This window comes from Chelonia mydas, chromosome 4 (genome assembly GCF_015237465.2).
Source record: "Chelonia mydas isolate rCheMyd1 chromosome 4, rCheMyd1.pri.v2, whole genome shotgun sequence".
Taxonomy (NCBI): domain Eukaryota; kingdom Metazoa; phylum Chordata; order Testudines; family Cheloniidae; genus Chelonia; species Chelonia mydas.
The window spans coordinates 98444911-98465502 of record NC_057852.1 but is presented as its reverse complement, the minus strand read 5'-3'; the positions used below and the strand labels follow the sequence as shown (position 1 = coordinate 98465502).

Genomic DNA, 20592 nt, shown 5'->3' with positions numbered 1-20592 from the left:
TAGCTTTACAAGAGCCTCGTGCATGTTAACTTTTCTTACCCATGCCATAGACTTCTCTTTGTTGATTATGTCTGCTCTGCCAAGTTGTATGATGCAAGTTTGTTAATAGACTCATAGACTATCAGAGTTGGAAGAGACCTCAGGAGATCATCTTGTCCAACCCCCTGCTCAAAGCAGGCACAATCCCCAATTTTTTTTTTTTTGCCCCAGATCCCTAAATGGCCCCCTCAAGGATTGAACTCACAACCTTGGGTTTAGCAGGCCAATGCTCAAACCACTGAGCTATCATAGCAAAATGCTGTGGAACAGCAAACTTGTCTTCCAGATAGAGGAGATGGGATGGTGCAGTCTCCTGCATTCAGTCATAGTACTGGGAAGCATTGAGTGATCCCTCAAGATGGCAGTTATTCCACTGGGGCAGAAATGATGAAACACTACTGTGATAAAAGGTGGTCCTAACAGATGCACAGTGTAATCTCATTTATCCAAATCTCTTCCCTGTCCCTCAGTGTGAGGTACATGCTACAGAGAGCATCTATCTCATGCTGGGGGACAAAAAAGGGATTGGGATAATGTGGCGGTCTGGATAATAGAGAAGAGACCGCAGTCAGCATTGCAAAGAGGCGGACGAGACTCCGGGTGCAGAGGAGGCCACCTTGCTGCTGAATGGCTCCTGTGGCAGCCAGGGAAACCTCTGTAGCCTCGCTGTCACAGGAGTGAGGGAGCAGGGTCATGACAGCAGAGCTGCAGAGGTCTTCCTGCGCTTCTGCAGGGCCAGTGACACCTGTTCCCAGAAGGTGCCGGAGGACGGTGGGGTGGCTGTGGTTCTGGTGGGATAGAGCAGAGACAACTCCCCCCAGCCTGGACTGCAAGGAGGAGGAGGTGGCCACCCCACTGCTGAATGGCTCCTGCCCCATCGCTTAGCCGAAATCCTGATTAGCTGAATAAAATCCGTGTCGCCCATGCTGTTTGGATAATCCAGAGTATACTGTATTTGTGGGTCTGTAAAGAATACGGATAACCCGTGTTTGTAGTGGTCTGCATAGAGACCCATTATCCTGAAAATGACCTGGCTGTGACAACTGATTCACAGTAAGGGGAAATACAGATGGCAAGTATTGCTATTTTATTATCTGTATTGCTGTAGCGCCTAAGAGCCTAATCATGGACCAGGACCTCCTTGTACTAGGTGCTGTACAAACACAGAACAGAAATGTGGTGACTTGTTCCCCTTTCCTTTCCCCAAAACATGGTGAGGTTCACTCTGCCGTTGGAGCTGCATTTGCCTGTCCATAGGTAGCCCTGGGGGGTGAGAAGTGAGAGTGGCCTTCAAACCAGAAGGATCCATGGTGAAAGCACTACAACCCTGCTGAATGGCTTTCCATTTGCTGGCAGCAATGCTCCTTTAAAACAAACAGGCTCATTAAACTAGCTAAGGATTTTTCCCGACACTTAATATCAGAGGAAGGTGGGCAAAATTGGAGGGGATTGGGGTCTAGGGGGGAAGGACATTAAAAGTGTTGGTACTCTCTGGAGGGGTAGATTATGTACAGTGCACAAAGGCCAGAGTACAGGGCTGTACAGAGAGTCCTACGGCTAGGTGATTTGAGGGAAACTTCTAGGTCTGAGCAGAAGCAACAGGGTATTTTGCCCTGCGTTCAAACTGCTCTAGTTTCAGAGCAGGCAGGTAAAATGACCTGAGGACTGAACAGCTGCTCTCCTTTGATAAGGACTGCTGCTAGAGAGAGCAGCTCATTGATCGCAGCTTCTGCAAGGCTACTAGGGAAATCCGTATCCTCCCACTTCCCCCAACTGTAGCCTGTGGCTTTCATGCCATAACTTGCCCCAAGTTGGTTAGCTTTTAAGTGAAATTTCTGATTTGCCTAACGTTCTGTCCTTTTGGAGTTGATGCTTTGGTTATGATAGCAGGGACTTCCCTCCCCTCTCTGAGTGCAAAGGAGTTTGGAAGACAGCGGTCATGACAAAACTAACAGTCTGGCTTGCAGAATTGCATAGGCTGATTCTGAAACAACTGTGTGTTTTCTGCAGAATCTTTCATTTTCATAGAAAATGGAAATCCCATAAATGCACATGAAAAATAGGAAGAATAGTAAGAGGCCAATGAGGCTCCCTCAGGAGCTCTTTAATGACATGAAAATCAAAAAGGAATCCTACAAAAAGTGGAAATGTGGACAGATTGCTACAGATGAGTACAAAAGATAGCAAAAGCATATAAGGACAAAATCAGAAAGGGTAAGGCACAACATGAGTTATACCTTGGAAGGGACATAAAAAGCAATAAGAAGAGGTTCCATAAATACATTGGGAGCAAGGGAAAGCTGAAGGAAAGTGTAGATCCTCTACTTAGTGGGGAAGGAGAGTTAATGGATGCCATCAAGAAAGCTGAGGTGTTGAATTCCTATTTTGCTTCAGTCTTTACTAACAAAGTAAAATGTGACCAGATTCTTAACATAGTTAATGTTAACAACAAGGGGGAAGGAACACAAGCCAAAATAGGGAAAGAAAAGGTTAAAGAATATTTAGATAAGTTAGATTTATATGTCTAACTGCAGAGCCTTATGAAATTGACCCTAGAGTACTTAACGAACTAGCTGATTCAATCTCAGAACCGTTAGCGATTATCTTCAAGATCTCACGGAGGATGGTCCCAGAGGACTGGAGAAGGGCAAACATAGTATCTGTTCTTTTTAAAAGGGAACAAAGAAGTGCCAGGGAATTATAGACCAGTCAACCAAACTTGAATACATGGAAAGATACTGGAACAAGTTATTAAACAATCAATTTGTAAACACCTAGAGGATAATAGGATAATACGTAATAGCCAACATGTATTTGTCAAGAAAAATTTGTGCCAAACCAACCTCACATCCTTCTTTGACAGGGTTACTAGCCTAGTGGATCGGGAGGAAACTGTAGATATGATATACCTTGATTTTAGTAAGGCTTTGACACAGTCCCACATGACAGTCTCATAAGCAAACTAGGGGAAGTTCTCTAGATGAAATTACTGTAAGATGGGTTGAAAGACCATATTCAAATAGTAGTTATCAATGGTTTGCTGTCAAACTGGGAGGCTATATCTAGTGGGTCCGGCATAGATCTGGCCTTGGTCCGATACTATTCAATATTTTCATTAATTACTTGAATAATGGAGTGGAGAGTATGCTTACAAAATTTGCAGATAACACCAAGCTGGGAGGGGTTGCAAGCACTTTGGAGGACAAGATTAGAATTCAAAATGACCTTGATAAATTGGAGAATTGGTCTGAAATCAACAAGATGAAATTCAATAAAGTACTACATTTAGGGAGGAAAAATCAAATGCACAACTACAAAATGGGGAATAACTGCCTAGGCAGCAGTACTGACGAAAAGGATCTGGGGGTTATAGTGGGTCACTATAGGGAGCCAGGGTGGCCTCCCTTCGAACCAGAAGGTAAAGAGCCACCCTCTCAGCCTGAGTGGGCGGGGCCAGACCATGCTTACTCCAATCCCTAGAAGGTGAGGGGTGGAACAGGAAGTACAAAGGGCAGGGCCCTTTGCCCAGTGAGGGCAGCAACAGGGAGGGAGACAGACACAGGCTGCTGGCTGTTCCCTCCAGACCTGCGGCTGACCCAGGGGAGGCTCTGGGCCAGGAGGAACCTGACCTGGAGGAAGGACTGAGGTGACCAGGACTGCCAGCCGCTGAGTACCCGGGGGACCTGGAGGGGCCAGGCTGTAACCCGGGCCAGCATGAGCCTGACACAGATAGAGAGCTGGAGCTGCCAGCAGCTGAATACCCAGACGAGCTGGGGGGACCGGAGAGGCCCCCTTGAGAGACCGGGTAGGAAGTAGCCCAGGGGCAGAACTGCACAGTGTGGTGGGTGTATTTGGTCAGCAGGGCGCGGATGGTTCTCTGCTGACCCAGTGGCGGGACCCGCTCCTCCCGCCACTGTCAGGGCCCTGGGCTGGAACGCAGTGGAGTTGGCGCTGTGCGCTACAAACCCGTGCCGGCACTCCCCTGCCCGAGGGGCGTGCTGCAGAGTCGTGCCGGCGTTCCCCTGCCTGAGGGGCGCGCTGCAGACTCGTGCCAGCGCTCCCCTGCCTGAGGGGTGCGCGGCAGACTCGTGCCGGCGCTCCCCTGCCTGAGGGGCGCGCTGCAGACTCGTACCGGTGCTCCCCTGCCTGAGGGGTGCGCGGCAGACTTGTGCCGGCGCTCCCCTGCCCGGGGGGCGCGCTGCAGACTTGTGCCGGCGCTCCCCTGCCTGGGGGGCGCGCTGCAGACTCGTGCCGGCGTTCCCCTGCCTGAGGGGCGCGCGGCAGACTCGTGCCGGCGCCCCCTGTCTGAGGGGCGCGCTGCAGACTCATGCCGGCGCCCCCTGTCTGAGGGGCGCGCTGCAGACTCGTGCCGGCGCACCCTGCCTGAGGGGCGCGCTGCAGACTCTGGCTGGCACACCTTCTCCGCTAATTCCCCAGTGTCTGAAAGATGTGACTAAGGCCGGCCAGTGGGACAGTAGCTCTCCATCTCCCCCTAGAGGCTCGGTGGACTGATTGAAACCTGTCACAAGTGGTGGAGAATGCGGGCAGCGATCCCTATCCTTGCAGGAAGGGGTTAGAGCGAGGGGGCCTCTGAAGCTCCCTTAATTGAAAGATGGAAATGGAAAGGCTTATCCAGTTCCTGGCTGAGAGCCAGCAACAGCAGCAGCTACAACTTGTACAGCAGCTGGGTGTCCACCAACAGCAGTTGCTTCAAACCTTGGGGGCCCAGCACCATGAACAACAAACCCAATGCTTCCAGCAGCTTGCAATCCTGTGGCTGGGCCACCGATCCGTCTGGCCAAGATGGGGCCTGAGGAAGACCCGGAGGCCTATTTGGTGACCTTCAAGCAGGTTGCCTCAGTGGCCGGTTGGGCACCTGACCAATGGGCGACCCTCCTCACCCCATATCTGACGGGGCTTGCCCAGAAGGCTTACCGTGGACTCCCAGATGATGAGGCCCGCATTTATGCTCGAGTGAAAGCAGCTATCTTGGATGCCTTTGACATTACCCCAGAGATGTTTCGGCAACGGTTTCGGGAAAAGGTCTACCCACTGGGTGCCAGACGCCGGGCCGTGGCCCAGGAATTGAAGGATGCAGGCGGCCGATGGCTACAACCCGAGTGTCAAACAGCGGCTGAGGTGACTGAACAGGTCATCCTCGAACAATTCGTGTACATCCTCCCGACCCAGGGGAGGGCTTGGGTGTTGCGGCACCAGCTACAAAATCTGAGCGCGGCCGTCACGCTTATGGAGGACTTTCTAGAGGCAGAGGCCGCGATAGGACCGGCAGCCCGCCCCCCAAACCCTGGACCCAGTGCACAGAAACTTGAAAGGGGCGGCAGCCCACCTCCCAAACCGATGCACGACACCGTACCCGACGACCAGATGGCGGCAGGACCGATTTTCCCCAACACCCTGAGTCCACACCGCTCTCCACCTTTGGATGCTTAACCTGACCACTGGGCCCCAGCCAACCCTGCAGCCCCACCGGTGCACCCATGCGGCCGGGGTGCCCAGAGGTAGGACCTTGCTTTCGATGTGGCGAGTACGGTCATCTGGAACAGGGCTGTCCTGCGATGGACTGCAACTTTGGCCTGGTGTGCACCAGGGAGCGACAGGCCCGTCCGCCCTCCGTGGCCAAATTGACAGCCCCCATGGAAGTCGCCGGGACCCACATTGTTGGTCTAGTTGATTCGGGTTGTGGGTAGACCCTCGTCCACCAGGCGCTCTTCCTGGACACTGAGCGGACCATTGGGGAAGTACGGATTCAGTGCCTACACAGAGACGTGAAATCGTACCCCATGGTTCAGGTCCCCATCACGGTGAACGGAGCAACTCAGTTAATGAACGTGGCAGTGGCGTCATCCCTCGCTTATCCAGTTATTCTGGGCCACGACTGGCCAGACTTCGTCGAGGTGCTCCGATCCCTACCCACCGAAGAGGCGTTCGAGGGAGCTCTGCCTGAGATGAAGACAGGCCCTGACTCGAGGTCCAACCCCGGAGTTGCCCCAGTTCCCACACCCGGGCAGGACGGCCTGGAAACGGCTGGCCCCCCTCCTGACCTGGTGGACTTTAGCCGAGATCAAAGGGAGGACCCTACGCTCAGGTTTGCCTATGAACAGCTGGCCCGGGTGGATGGTGAGGTCATGGAGGCCCAGCGAACCATCCAATGGCCTAGGTTTGAACTCAATCACGAGCGGCTCTACTGCATTGATTGAGACCCCCAGACCCAAGAGGTCCGGACCCAACTCGTGATCCCCCGCATTCATCGTCGGGCTGTCCTGAAGCTTGCTCATGACATCCCGGCTGCAGGCCATTTAGGGCAGGAAAAAACTGTGGCTAGGGTCCTGGCCAGGTTCTTCTGGCCCGGTGTCCAGCATGCGGTGAAGGATGACTGTGTGTCGTGCCCGGACTGCCAACATGCAGCCCTGGCAGGGGTATGGAAGGCCCTCCCTGGTCCCTTTACCAGTCGTAGGTGTACCATTTGAGCAGGTAGTGATGGACCTGGTGGGGCCTTTTCCAAAAGTAAGGCGGGCCATCAATACATCCTTGTCCTGATGGACTATGCCACCCGCTTCCCTGAGGCCGTCCCCTTAAGAAGTATCACCGCCCGCACTATCGCTGCAGAGCTCGTGAAGATCTTCGCAAGGGTGGGCCTCCCACGGGAGATACTCACTGATCAAGGGACCAACTTCGCTCCTAAGCTGTTCTGTCAGGTATGTGCCCCGTTGGGGATTAAGAAACTCCAGACCTCGGTCTACCATCCCCAGATGGATGGATTGGTCGAACGTTTTAACCGGACCCTGAAGGGAATGTTGCAGCGTTTCCCAACCCAGGACCTCCGCCAGTGGGACCAGCTGCTCCCTCCTTTACTACTGGCAATTCGAGAAGTCTCACAGGCATCCACGAAGTTCTCCCCGTTCGAGCTCCTCTGTGGGCGGCAACGCCGCGGGGTGTTGGACCTCTTGAGGGAGACTTGGGAACACAACTCGTCCGCAATGCAGGGTCTCTTACAATACGTCTTACAGCTGCAGGGGCGGCTGGCGCGGGCAGGCGAGCTTGCAAAGGAGAACTTAAACACAGCCCAAAGAGCCCAGGCGCAGCACTACAATCGGGGCGCCCAGGCTCGATCATTTGGGCCAGGGGACCGAGTACTCCTCCTGCTCCCCTCGGAGGAATCAAAGCTTTTTGCCCGCTGGCAGGGTCCGTATGAGGTCCTCCGCCGGGTAGGGCCTGTCACCTACGAAATTCAGCAACCTGGTCGCCGTAAGGAAAAACAGATTTATCATGTAAACCTCTTAAAACCCTGGTAGGAACGGGAAGGACTACTAGTTGCCCCGTACCCCCGTGAACCGGACCTGGGGCCCTAACCGCCCGAGGAGTCGGATAATGGTGAGCCCCAGCTAGCCGAGACACTCACAGTCGAGCAGCAAGAACAGGCCCTCTGCTTAGTAAGGGCATTCCCCAAGACGTTCACCATGAAACCCGGGCGGACTACGCTCACCTACCATGTGATCCAGACTGAACCCGGAGTGGTGGTCCGAGAGACAACCCGGCCATTGCCTAGGCGAATGCGGGAGGTCGTAGAGGAGGAAGTCCAGGCAATGTTGGATCTGCGTGTTATTGAGCGCTCGTAGAGCGAGTGGCGGAGCCCCGTCGTCCTCGTACAAAAGCCGGATGGGAGCCGGCGGTTTTGCATTGACTTCCGGAGTGTAAACGCCATTTCAAAATTTGACGCCTATCCGATGCCCCGCATCGATGAGCTCCTCGACCAGCTCAGGGAGGCCTGTTATATCACCACTTTAGATCTCACAAAGGGGTACTGGCAGATCCCCTTGGATCCCAGGTCCAAGGAGAAAACAGCGTTTGCCACCCCTTCAGGGTTGTAGCATTTCACCCGGATGCCTTTCGGCCTCCATGGGGCCCCGGCGAACTTCCAGCATTTGATGGACCGGGTGTTGCAACCACACACAAAGTACGCTGCGGCCTACTTGGACAATGTGGTCATCTATGGCAATAACTGGGAGGAACATCTTAACCAAGTAGTGGCAGTCCTCTGGGACCTCCGCGCAGCTGGGCTTACGGCCAATCCAAAAAAATGCCGAATCGGGCGGGAGGAAACTACTTACCTGGGGTACACCTTGGGCCAGGGACAGGTCCGCCCCCTCATCGGGAAAGTCCAAGCACTCCAGGAATATGCGCGGACCACAAAGAGGCAGGTGCGTCAATTCTTGGGCTTAGCTGGTTATTACCGGTAGTTTGTACCCCACTTCGCAAGCGTTACAGCCCCGCTGACGGAGCTCTTGACCAAGGACAGCCCCGCCGGGTGCATTGGTCCGATGAATGCGAGACGGTCTTTCGAACTATCAAAGAAAGACTGTGTAGCGATCCAGTATTCTTCAGCCCTGACTTTCAGCGTGACTTCATCGTTCAGATGGATGCCTCAGGAGTAGGGTTTGGGGCAGTCCTCTCACAGGAGGTGGACGGGGAGGAACACCCTATTGTTTACCTCAGTCGGAAGCTGTTCCCCAGAGAACGGAACTACTCTGTCGTGGAGAAAGAGGCCCTAGTGGTTAAGTGGGCGGTCGATGCCCTCCGCTACTACGTCCTCGGAGCCCCCTTTATACTGGACCATGCACCCCTCAAGTGGCTTAATAAGATGAAGGACAATAATGCCAGGCTGATGCGGTGGTATCTAGCTCTGCAGCCCTATGCCTTCACGATTCACCATCAGGAGGGAAGGGACGGGACAACACCAATGCGGACTTTCTATCCCGCCTCGGAGAGGGTGAGGATGCCAGCTCCGATGGTCGGGAGCTGGATTTGAGGGGTGGGGTATGTAGGGACCCAGGGTGGCCTCCCTTCGAACCAGAGGGTAAAGAGCCACCCTCTCTGCCTGCGTGGGTGGGGCCAGACCACGCTTACTCCAATCACCAGAAGGTGAGGGGTGGAACAGGAAGTACAAAGGGCGGGGCCCTTTGCCCAGTGAGGGCAGCACCAGGGAGGGAGACAGACACAGGCAGCTGGCTGTTCCCTCCAGACCCTGCTGCCGACCCAGGGGAGGCCCTGGGCCATGAGGAACCTGACCTGGAGGAAGGACTGAGATGACCAGGACTGCCAGCCGCTGAGTACCCGGGGGACCTGGAGGGGCCAGGCTGTAACCCGGGCCAGCATGAGCCTGACACAGAGAGAGAGCTGGAGCTGCCAGCAGCTGAATACCTGGACGAGCTGGGGGGACCGGAGAGGCCCGCTTGAGAGACCGGGTAGGAAGTAGCCCAGGGGCAGAACTGCACAGTGTGGTGGGTGTATTTGGTCAGCGGGGCGCGGATGGTTCTCTGCTGACCCAGCGGCGGGACCCTCTCCTCCCGCCACTGTCAGGGCCCTGGGCTGGAACGCAGTGGAGTTGGGTGGGCCTGCGTTCCTCTACCCCAGCCAACCCGCCTCAGGTAGCAGAACTGTGCGCTACAAACCCGTGCCGGCGCTCCCCTGCCTGAGGGGCGCGCTGCAGACTCGTGCCAGCGCTCCCCTGCCTGAGGGGCGCGCGGCAGGCTTGTGCCGGCGCTCCCCTGCCTGAGGGGCGCCCTGCAGACTTGTGCCGGCGCTCCCCTGCCTGAGGGGCGCGCGGCAGACTTGTGCCGGTGCTCCCCTGCCTGAGGGGCGCCCTGCAGACTCGTGCTTGTGCCCCCTGCCAGAGGAGCACGCTGCAGACTCTGGCCGTCACACCTTCTCCGCGAATTCCCCAGTGCTCGAAAGGTGTGACTAAGGCTGGCCAGTGGGACAGTAGCTCTCCATCGCCCCCTAGAGGCTCGGTGAACCGATTGAAACCTGTTACAGTCACAAATTGAATATGAGTCAACAGTGTGATGCAGCTTCTAAAAAGGCTAATATAATTCTGAGGTATGTTAACAGGAGTGTCATATGTAAGACACGGGAGGTACTTGTCCTGCTCCACTCAGCACTGGTGAGGCCTCAGCTGGAGCACTGTGTCCAGTTCTGGGTGCCACACTTTAGGAAATATGTGGACAAATTGGAGAGAGTCCAGAGGAGAGCAGCAAAAATGTTAAGTTTTAGAAAATCTGACCTGTAAATTTTAAAAAAAACCCTGGATTTGTTTAGTCTTGGGAAAAGGACACTGGGGGGGACCTATAACAATCTTCAAATATGTTAAGGGCTTCTGTAAAGAAGATGGTATCAGGGATAATCTATGTATTCTTGGTCCTGTTTCTTGAGGTTCCCTCTAATCCTATGTTTCTATGATTCTGTGATTTACTTATACCTAAACTATGTTTGAGATCCAGTCTTTAATGTTCAGAAGCCCAAATATTTACACTCATGCTGCAATAAAACTATTAGGGATCATTTTTATAGTGTGAATAATAAACAGGTAATATGAATTCTAAGGTTGTTACAGTCATTTTATTCAGCTGATACCTTCTTAAATTATGTTCCTCCTGTAGCAATGAAAACTTTACCCCTTGTATCCCAAAGCAAAGGAGGGAAACAGGCAATATTTCTCATTACTTCAATGAGTATCTCAGATGGGAATTGACTTTTGACTCCTTTCTAAGAGAAACCTGACACAAGAAGTTAAAATAAGGAACAACTGATTAACTTCAGTACTTGGGGTATTTTCCTATTGTGTCTTTATTGAGTGACTCAAGTTTAGTTTTCCATTTGTTTCTATGATTTGACATTTGTGTCATTCTCATTTCATCTTTTCATTGCATTCAGTGAGGTAGTTCAGGGACCTTAGAGTAATACAGTCTACCACTTAGCTTTCCTGGAAAATTGGAAAGCGGATATACTAAGACCACAAGCAGAGGGGAGAACATTATAGTATTTCTTTCCTTTGGCTCTCTCTCAATGTACTTTGCTTTATTTGTCTGCCTTTAAAGTATAAGGTCTCTTTAGCAGGGTGTGGCTCAATATTTGACTTGATAAGGACTGAAGATACTGTCAATGATTAACAGCTAGTGATTAAAAATAGAATTCTGCTCCAACATGGTTTAATGTTTCCTCTATGAAATCCTTTGAAGTAATGATAGAATTTTAATATTTTTTCAGACACTAAAAATGTTATTATATAACAAGGTCAGAAATAGGTGAAGTAGCTGCACACACAGTACTTTTCATGTGAAGCTTTTGCTGTGCTATACAAAGGTAGATAGGTATTATCCACATTTTACATGTGTGGTGGCTGAGACATAAAGGGGTTTGAGCTACAGTTTTCAAAAGTGACACCCAAATTTGGATACCTCCATTTTTGGATGCCCAACCTGACTTAAGTTTGGTACCTAAAAATGGAAACACCTAAAATGGTGGCCACTTTTTGAAAACTTTGGTAAAAGTGACCTCTCAAAGTCATACAATAAATAAATGTCAGAATTTGAAATGAACTCATGTCTGACTCCTGTGCATGTCCTCTACCCATTGGACATCACTGCCTCAAGACTAAGGGACATAAGCTAAAAAAGTACTCTACACCATAAAAATAAACCAACATAATTTTTATGCATTTGATTCTCTTGATCTTCATAGCATCTAATACCATTATGTATATAACAGGTGTTTGAAATGGATATCGCCAAGCAGTTGCAAGCTTACGAAGTTGAATACCATGTGCTTCAGGATGAGTTGCTAGATTCGTCTCTCAATGACAATCAGAGAATGGATAAGTTGGAGAAGGCAAACACTAGTTTGAGAAAACAGAACTTTGATCTACTGGAGGAGTTGCAGGTACAGTTTACATTTCCATCTAACGAGCCATTGACACCGTTGTTTGTTCATATTTTCAGAAGAGACCATTGTATAGAGGAGACATGGGCCAGATTTGATCCAGGTTAAGGCATAACTGAAATCACTGTCTTCAGTATTTACTATTTACAGTTGGTACCAGATGGACTTACCAGTATTTAAAACCTTTTAAGTTTGTCTGGAGCAGAGGTTCCCGAATGTAGGGCTGTCTGGTGGCCTGTGGAAAGCTGGCTGGAGTCACTTCAGTTAATGAAGTTTAGCAGCTGGAGAAGACAGCTAAAGATACATTCATGCAGTCTTAACATTATTTTCGCATTTAAGCCATTGCTGCAGTCAGGCAGTCACAAATGGGAGAGATGTCTATGAGACACATTCTCTATTAAGAGATGATCCTTGTTATGAGAAAGTTTGAGAACCCATGATCCAGAATGATTAGAAACACACAAAATAGTACATCTTGATGTCCAGTGTCTGACCTCAGTCCATTCAATCTGCAGTTGTCGATGGCTGCTTCAAAACTTGCCCTCTGTGGGACGAGAGAGACAAGGCAGCTCTTCAGAGATGGTATGCTTGGTCTCTGAAGGAGCTGATCCACTCTGAACTCCTCATGGCTCCTTCTTTCTGTCTGATCTGCAAAGAAACATTTTAATACAACTTCTGAGTACATGGGTAGTTAGAAGGGAATATGGGGGTAAGAGATGGGCTATATATTTAGATTTTCAAGCCTCTTGGATCAAAAACAAAAACTTGGAAGCTAGATGACACAGTAGGTAAGATGGAATACAGGCCTTTGGATGCTTATTCAAATCCTACTCAGCTTGGTAAAATGTAACCTCTAGACACGGGAAACATAGTGGAAGGTTTGTTCCTCAGTCGTTCGCAGACACATTTTTTCCTTCTGAGTCATGATGTTTCTGCACCTTGATACCTATGGAGTGTAATTTTGTAGTGAGTAGAGCCCTGGATTAATAGTGATGCTATTCTTAATTAAATAGATCTATTAGCTAATTATTTGTAGATTTAACTTTTAATCTTCTCTGCTCTGTATTATATTCTAGGTTTAATCACACTAGTGCCTAAACAGTAAAGATTAGAAAGAGAGAGAGAGAGAGAAAATGGATTGTTGTCTGTAGACAATGCTATTTATAAGTAATACTAAGTTTGTGGAAGTAGCAGTACTTACACTTTAATTCAGTGTGTGTTTTCTACATAATTGGAAAATCTACTGTAAATATGACCTATCTCAGTAGGACCTTTTAAAAGCCTGAAGGACTGAGGAGAACTCTGTCTGTAAGGTCCACTCGTTTCACAGTTTTTAGTAAATTCTTGTTTTCTTTTCCCACTTCAGGTGGCAAATGGAAAGATCCAAAACCTAGAAGCTACAGTAGAAATTTTACTGAACAACGAGTGCAAATTGAAGCAATCCATTCTCACTCTAGAGCTGGAGAGGAAAGCTTTGCTGCAGACAGTGGAAGATCTACGCATGCAGACAGGCAGCCCAGGTGGAAAACATCTACTTACCAGGCAAGAGTGCATGGATGCCAACTGACAGCTGCAATTGGAATGGAGCAGACAAGTTCCACAAAGGGAAGAACTGTTTTTTACTGTCATCATTGGGATTTGACACCATCATCCTAGCATTGTAGCCGATTGAGGGAATGGGAGTGTCTGCAAAAATATGAGAAGCACGTTTCTCAGGGAGGAGACTCTTGCTTGTTAACTTATACAATTCTTATGAACTATAAAATATGCAATATAACGATGGGCAGGAAAAATATATCTTTCACTAAATAACATATGTACACTCCAGATACAATGTACTGTAAATATTTGCACTCATGGACTCATAAGTGCTTCTAAACCTAAGTGCTTCATATTGGTTACGTGTGTTCCTTTTTCTATTTAGAAAACTCCACGTTAAATAGCATGTCCTGTAAAAGGCTGGAGAATTACAGCAGTGAAGAGCTTCGGAACTGACTCTGCCTTTTTGGGGCTACACAGTATTAGCATTCACAGATAGGTTTGTGATCGTACTAGATAGATTTCTGAGGGTGTAATTCCCCTGTGACTCGGCTGGGTTCCACTAGTCATCTTATTAAGGCCTCTAATAACTGCTTTGTGTGCTTAAAGGTGTTAACTTAGCAGACCCTGGAGAGCTGGACTTGGTTGTACGTAACTATAACTGTGGGGCATTTTTCCATCAGTTTTTATAAAACATACTGTTTTAATACGTTTTGTTTTGACATCCATTGTTTTAGTACTGTTGATTGACATGATCTGATAAATGTATCATTGAAGGTAACTGAATTTTACTTTCCCAACAGAATACACTGACCGTCATGGTAGAGTCTGTCACTGTCACAGCATTGTAATGGATTTATCATCATACCTAAAGGGGTCATTTTATTTATTTCTGATCTGCTGTGTGATGTCAGACAGCCTCTTTCAGGGAACCGAATGCCTGCTGATTTTTAGTTTCATTTGATACTCAGTGCCTATCCACCCTTTGGAGAAGAACAATGTTTAAGACTTTTTCTCCGAAATGGTGGAGGCACTTCAAAGCTTGATTTTGTGCCAGACATACTTAAACTGCTTTATAAAGGATATTGTGCTAAAGTATGAATTAGGACCGTGGTCTATTTACAACGCCTCTTTTGAGAAAGATTGCACATTTTAAAAAGTACACTTTTCTGTAAAATACAATGAAAGTAGTTTTTTGGCCAGTTAAAGCACCACTTTTTCAACTACAGGTGCAGTAATATCTAAGGAGATCCAGTTAACTTGTTGCTGTTTAATTAGACTAAAGAGTACCACAAATTTTTTCTTCCCCAAACTCAGTGTTACAGGTATCAACTTGCTGCTATAGCGGAGATTACTATTTCAGATGTGAGTTTCCTAAATTGTCAATTTCTTATTCTTAAAATATTAGGGCACATTTATTTCTCTAATCCACAATGTGGTGGAAGATCTTTTATCTTCATGCATGTTTCTCTATGGTACATCCTGCTTGCAGCTGTAATGTGCATCTCTGATGCGAATCAAATCCCACCATGTGGATTAAAGTGGAGAATTTGCTCTTTAATTTCTAAACCACAGATTGACTCCTGTAATTTCTTAAATGTGGCTGGTTCTCCAAATCCACACTGTTTGCTTAGAGTCTAAATTCCATACAAGCCAGACATTACAAATCTCTTTACCTCTTGTGTTTTGTTTTTGAATTGAGAAACCATACAGAAGCTCACACTTCACATTTTAAAATCTCTTTACATCGTACTCTTTTACAGTTGGAGGGCGAAGTTATGTTGCATTTGGACATCTTGGAGCCATTACTCATACATTGGCTTTTTACATTAAACAAAAGAGCAACAGAGAAAAGTTAATGATCCATGCCAAAATTTATGTTTGCACGTTTTGTTGCATCTAAGAACAAAAACAAAGTTCTCTATGTGATAGTTCAGAAGCTAATATGTTAAGAGTTTCCCTGAGATCACAGTAGGATTTTTAAATAGTTATTAATGAAAACTGATGGACATCAAACTTTTTTAGACACACTAAGAACCCCAGTTGTGAACTTGGGACCTGCGTCTGTATCTCTTGGCTCAGGTTGTATATTTTTGGTATGACTCAAGGAGTGCAGTAATTTGGCTCGTGTTCTCCTTCTCTCCCAGTGTCAGTGGAGGAAAGCCTCTGGCCCAAAGATTTTTTCAAGAATATATTTTCCTTCGGACAATATGATGCTGAGTTGAAATGGGGGCTAGAATAACTCTTCCCAGAGGAAAGTGTGGTCAGTAGGTAGGCATCAGTTTTCAGTCTCAAGTGTCCACATGTTTGTGACAGTTTGACTTTGCCAAGAAGCAGAGCTTTCCGGGGTGAAACCTGTCCATTTACAAATGCACCAGATTTTGCTAAAGTTGCAACTACCCCACGTGACTGACACACTGAGGCCCTGGTCATCCCCAGTACAGGATCTGAGCATTAATGGGACAACTGCATTAGGATCTTCCCTTGCTTACATGGAATCAGATGTGTGTGCTGTTTCTATGGGATCATTTTCCTGCCTTTTCTGCCCTGTGCCACTAGATCTCAAGGGGGGGCAGGATGGAAAAGTGTGGAGTAATGGAGGTGCCCTGCTCCAAGTCTCCAACCCTTGCAAAGCCCAGGTGTTTCCATGCATAAATGAGAGAGAAGTAATACAGCTTGTATGACACCCCTGACACACACCTTCAGGTCCCCTCTGCTCCTGGCGACTCTATCAATAGCAGTACAGTTCTGTGTTGCCAGGGGGAGAGGATCCTGAACTATCCCTACAGGCTGGCTGCTGTATCAGAACAGAAGGCAGCTCCCTTACCTGTAGTTAGCAGATACTAGCGAGTTGGGAACCCATAAATCCATGTCCTAGCCCGCAAAAGGGAAAAATCCTCCCTCCCTCCCAAAGGAATGGTCTATGGAAAGCTGCAAGTTGAAGCTCACTGAATTTTCTCCCCCTTGCCTCTCCCACAGGTGATTAGTCTCTGTCCCTTCCCCCATCCCCGCAATGGTGCACAGAACAGGGGGAGAAAAAACAAAGGGGGAAAAGGAGAGCAACTTCCTAGGATTCCCCAGGAGATGGTCCCAAGAGTTCATTCCCATGCACAACTTGCGCCTTAAGAGGGGCTTTGCTGTCGTCGTTCTGTGAGTAATGTAAGGGTACTGATGATGAACAGGAGAGGGGGTCAGCTACGGTAGAAGAGAGACTTGGCCTGTAACGTGGCAAGAGCTAATCATGCCATCTGCGACAAGAAAGAGTCTGCTCCACTAGTGCTTTGCAGTCAACAGTGCCCGATGGTCTGGCGTGTGGAATGCCACCCTGCAATAGCAGGCTTTCTTTTCCTTGTCACACATATGAGGACATGCCGCTGCCCTCATTCCTGGCTCGTTGGCATGTCTATACCTTGGCCCATTTATTTTTAAGAGATCATTATATAGAACCTGAGAATAATGATGACACAGTGCCCGTCATCTGAGGAAGTCGATGCACTTTACAAAAGTGGGTAAGCATTATGATTCCCCTTTAATATAGAGTGAGAAGTAAATCACAAAGGAGTTGAGAGACTTATCACAGGTTGCACAATGTTTTAGTGGTAGTTCAAACTAAAATCCAGATCTTCTGAGTGCCAGACCTGCACTCTCAAACACTAAATAATTCTGCCCCTAGTTGGTTACTGCAAAATCTCTGGCTTTCTCTGATGTTACTGTGGTCTTCAGAACCATGGTATTTTCTTTTCACTTTCAATTCCCCTTTTTCCTCCCCTCCCCCTCCAAAATGTACACTCCACAATGAGAGTGCTTCTTCACGCTTTCAAAGGAGGTGGATAAATCTTAGGCCAGAGTCTGTGTTGCAACTCTCAGGAGAGACAACACGGGAAGGCAGAGGGGATCAACAGTGGCTTCAGCCTACCTGTGTGGCTCTCAGATTCAAGCACTAATTAGAGCAGTGTCTTGGGGCTGGTCTGACTACTAGCAGCTTCCTCAGACTTCCTAATGCGCTATTCTGCAGCCCAAAATGTCCAGAGGACACGGTCCTGGAGCAGTACAAAAAGGGGCAGAGCACAGGCTGGAATCTGACCCAGTGACTGTAATTACACTCTTCTTCCATTGATCTCACAGCCCACACACCCTCAGAGCCTGATGGGCAGGCGTAGTTCAGCTGGGAAGCTTGGCTCATGGAGAAGAATGGGAGCCTGAGGCACCATGACTGTATTTTCATACTGGAGGTTTTGGGTCTTCGGTTTTTCAACACAAAGTTGAAATTTTCCATAGAAACCAAACAATTCACATTAAGAATTTCATTTAGTCAAAACCCAATTTTCTGTCCAAAACCAGGTTTGATGGAAAATTTCTGACCCACCCTACTTAATACGCTACATTAATGTATGCGTCCCCATCTCTGAGACACATGTAGATATTACAGAACTGCTGGAGCAATCTTTAAAAAAAATTCTGCCCTATTACAATTGCAGAATCTGAATATTGAACTAAAGTGTTGTTTGTTTACTGTAGTGGAAATTAAGCTCTGTTTGTTTCATTAGTGCTTGCTGCATGGGGGCGTCTTGTGTTGGGCTGTGGGACTCATTTGAAAATGGGTGCTTTGGCAAAAAGGGTATACCTTTATTTGGGTGGTTGGGCCACTTTCCCTTTCTTGGAACAGATTAATATTTGTTAAATTGGTTCCGTTTCACAAGCTATTGAGAGATGATGCAAAGAAGCCATTGGCAATGCGCATCAACAAGAGTCTTGGACCTAAAAGACCTGGGAAGTGGCTGTGTATTCCTGAGTGCTATCTACTGGTACTTTATCAATTAACTCTTTACAGATGTACAGACATCTCTTTTATAGAGCACTCCTGTAACACAGGCAAGGTGGTCTGGTGTCAGGAGGCAGAGTTGTAATGGGCAGCAAATCCTTTTGGCCTGAGGGTGAGAGATTCTCTCCGTTTTTGCTAAGCATTAGGAATGAATTGCTAGGTCTGGGCTAGAGAACTGGGATGAGAGCAAGTTCCACAAAAGGAGAGAGAATTTTGTAGAATCCTACTTCTCTCATTGGTCAGAGGAAAGAATGGGGTAGAAGTGTGAGTTCCTTTGGGCAGGGAGAGCAGCTGGGGAGGTTGGGGTTCTACAATGGTTTGTGTATTGTATTTGAATATTAGTGGCAAGAGTCCCGAGAACCCAGCATGGGTGTTCTTTTATGTTGCTTTCAAATAGACATCCATTAATTAATGGAAGTTCTGTAGCTGGCTCGCGGGAGAAGAATAAACAACATTTTTACTTTATATGCATACACCTTTCCCATTCTTTTCAGCGCATGTGTCATGTCTGTTTGAAGACAATTTCACCTTTACTGGAATAAGAACATCACATCTGTCAAGTTTTAAGGCTACCCAGTAATGGTCACCATATTCAACTGTTAACAATTACACATTTCTCCCCTTGAATTTAAGAGACTTAAGACCATTCCTGCGGGCCTTACATATGTGAGCAGTCCCGGGGCAGTACCATTGTGAGTCACGGGAGTGAAGCTTTGCATGATCATATCCTGAACTTGATTTCTGGCTTCTAGCTGTGTAAATGATTTCCATATATATTTTGTGTGTCTACAACATATAAATGACTTGTATTTTTATATCAATGAACTTAAGTTTGCACATTGCAGTTTTTACCCAGTAAATTTAATTTTTAAATGTTAACCTCTTCTGGTTTTGTTTTATCAATTTACTGTAGTGACAGTGTGTATGAATATCAGTGTTTGCATTACACTCATTTCCACCTGTATATTTTTTGCTATAGTAGGCACATTCTGCATGGAGGATAGTGCGCTATAATTGAATATACAGCTGATTAACAAAATGAAAATAAAGCAGTGGAATATTTATATAACTTTAAATTGAAATCTGTTTGATGGGCTTCTGTTGCATAGGGCAAAAACAGTTGCTAAGGTTTGAAAGACCCAAGCTCCATCCAAGTCAATGACATATTGCACTGTCTTCCATAATGGTCAGTATGGTGCATTCACACCCAGATTGGATACGTGTATTACTAACTTTTTCCATTCCTTTCTGTCAGTACAGACAAGCATGTATTACATGATAATGTGACAATTAAACTGCATGCTTTAATTTTAAAAGAAAAAGAAATTCTCAGGGGCTGAAATCCTGGCCTCATTGCAGTCAGTGGGAGTTTTGCTACTGACTGCAACAGGACTAGGATTTCACTCAGCATATATATGAAAACAGAAGATCTTTATATCCCACTTCTCCTCTGTACTCCCCTTACTGAATACAGATGGTATGGAAGACCAGAGAAGAGAAAAATATTTTCCTAAATCTAATGGATTTAACATTTTAAATCACGTGATTACCAGCTGAAGGAATTCCTGTTTTTTCTAGACATGTCTGATCTTTGTTACTGATTCCTTCCAGCTGCTGTTTCCCTCCATCCTGTACAGAAGCCCATCCCATTGCACTCCCAGATCCCATTTCCATTCTCTCCAAAACTCAAACTTCCCTGCCAATATGTCTGGAGTTTAAACACTTTATAATTAGTTCGCATCTGCACTAAAAGGGTGTGGGTATGAGGGAACGGATCATACCAGCATCGTAACCTCCATTTGCCCGTTGAATGTCTCCAAGTTGCCAGCTAATTGGAGTGTTGATTGGGTGAATGGGGATTCTGAGGGCTGAGCATCTGGGTGAATGTTTCTCCTTCTTTGCTAATATAGTTCCATGGGTTTTGGTTATGTAGTTGGAAGGTTCTTTCAGGAATCTGAAGGCAAAGGCCCAATAGTAGGAGGGCAACTGTAGTATTCTACATTTCCATGTAAGACTCTTATAATGGAACAAATGTGGGGAGCTGGTGGCTGTAAGACATTTGAAAAGGAATTTCGAAAATCTAACACATATATGAGCCAGGCTTTAACGGTATCAATAGTATTTTCTGTTTCCTGTTTAGCAACAGACTTTAAAAAATACCAAAACAAAAAACAAATACCCCACAGTTCTTTTAGCGGGACAGTTCCCTGGCCTCTACGAATAGATTTGAGCTGCATTATATACTATTGTGCTAGAAGTGGAGGAGGGGAGCAAGGAATCATATGCTAAACATTATGCTTGCTCAATCTTTCGGCCTCAGTGTAGGCAGACAGTGCCTTCCTTTTCATTGAAGTGATTTTGACTATTTTCTCTCTCAAATCCAAAAATCTTTTCCGGATGTAATGATCTGATTACAATTACAATTACAAGACTAAAATTAATCTTGATATTTTGGT

The 20592-nt window shown here is 47.3% G+C and overlaps 1 protein-coding gene across 3 annotated transcripts in view; it reads left to right on the top strand.

Moving 5' to 3' along the window:
* The window catches only part of TBC1D1 (TBC1 domain family member 1), a 207408-nt gene extending 188393 nt beyond the window's left edge, over positions 1-19015 (top strand). For all 3 annotated transcript variants that reach the window (XM_037897936.2, XM_027822175.3, XM_027822174.3), the window contains 2 exons: positions 11605-11775; positions 13142-19015. In XM_037897936.2, coding sequence (XP_037753864.1) covers positions 11605-11775; positions 13142-13342 — 372 coding nt within the window. In that variant the 3' untranslated portion in view covers positions 13343-19015. The remainder of the gene's footprint in view (positions 1-11604; positions 11776-13141) is intronic.
* Positions 19016-20592: the final 1577 nt, after the last annotated feature.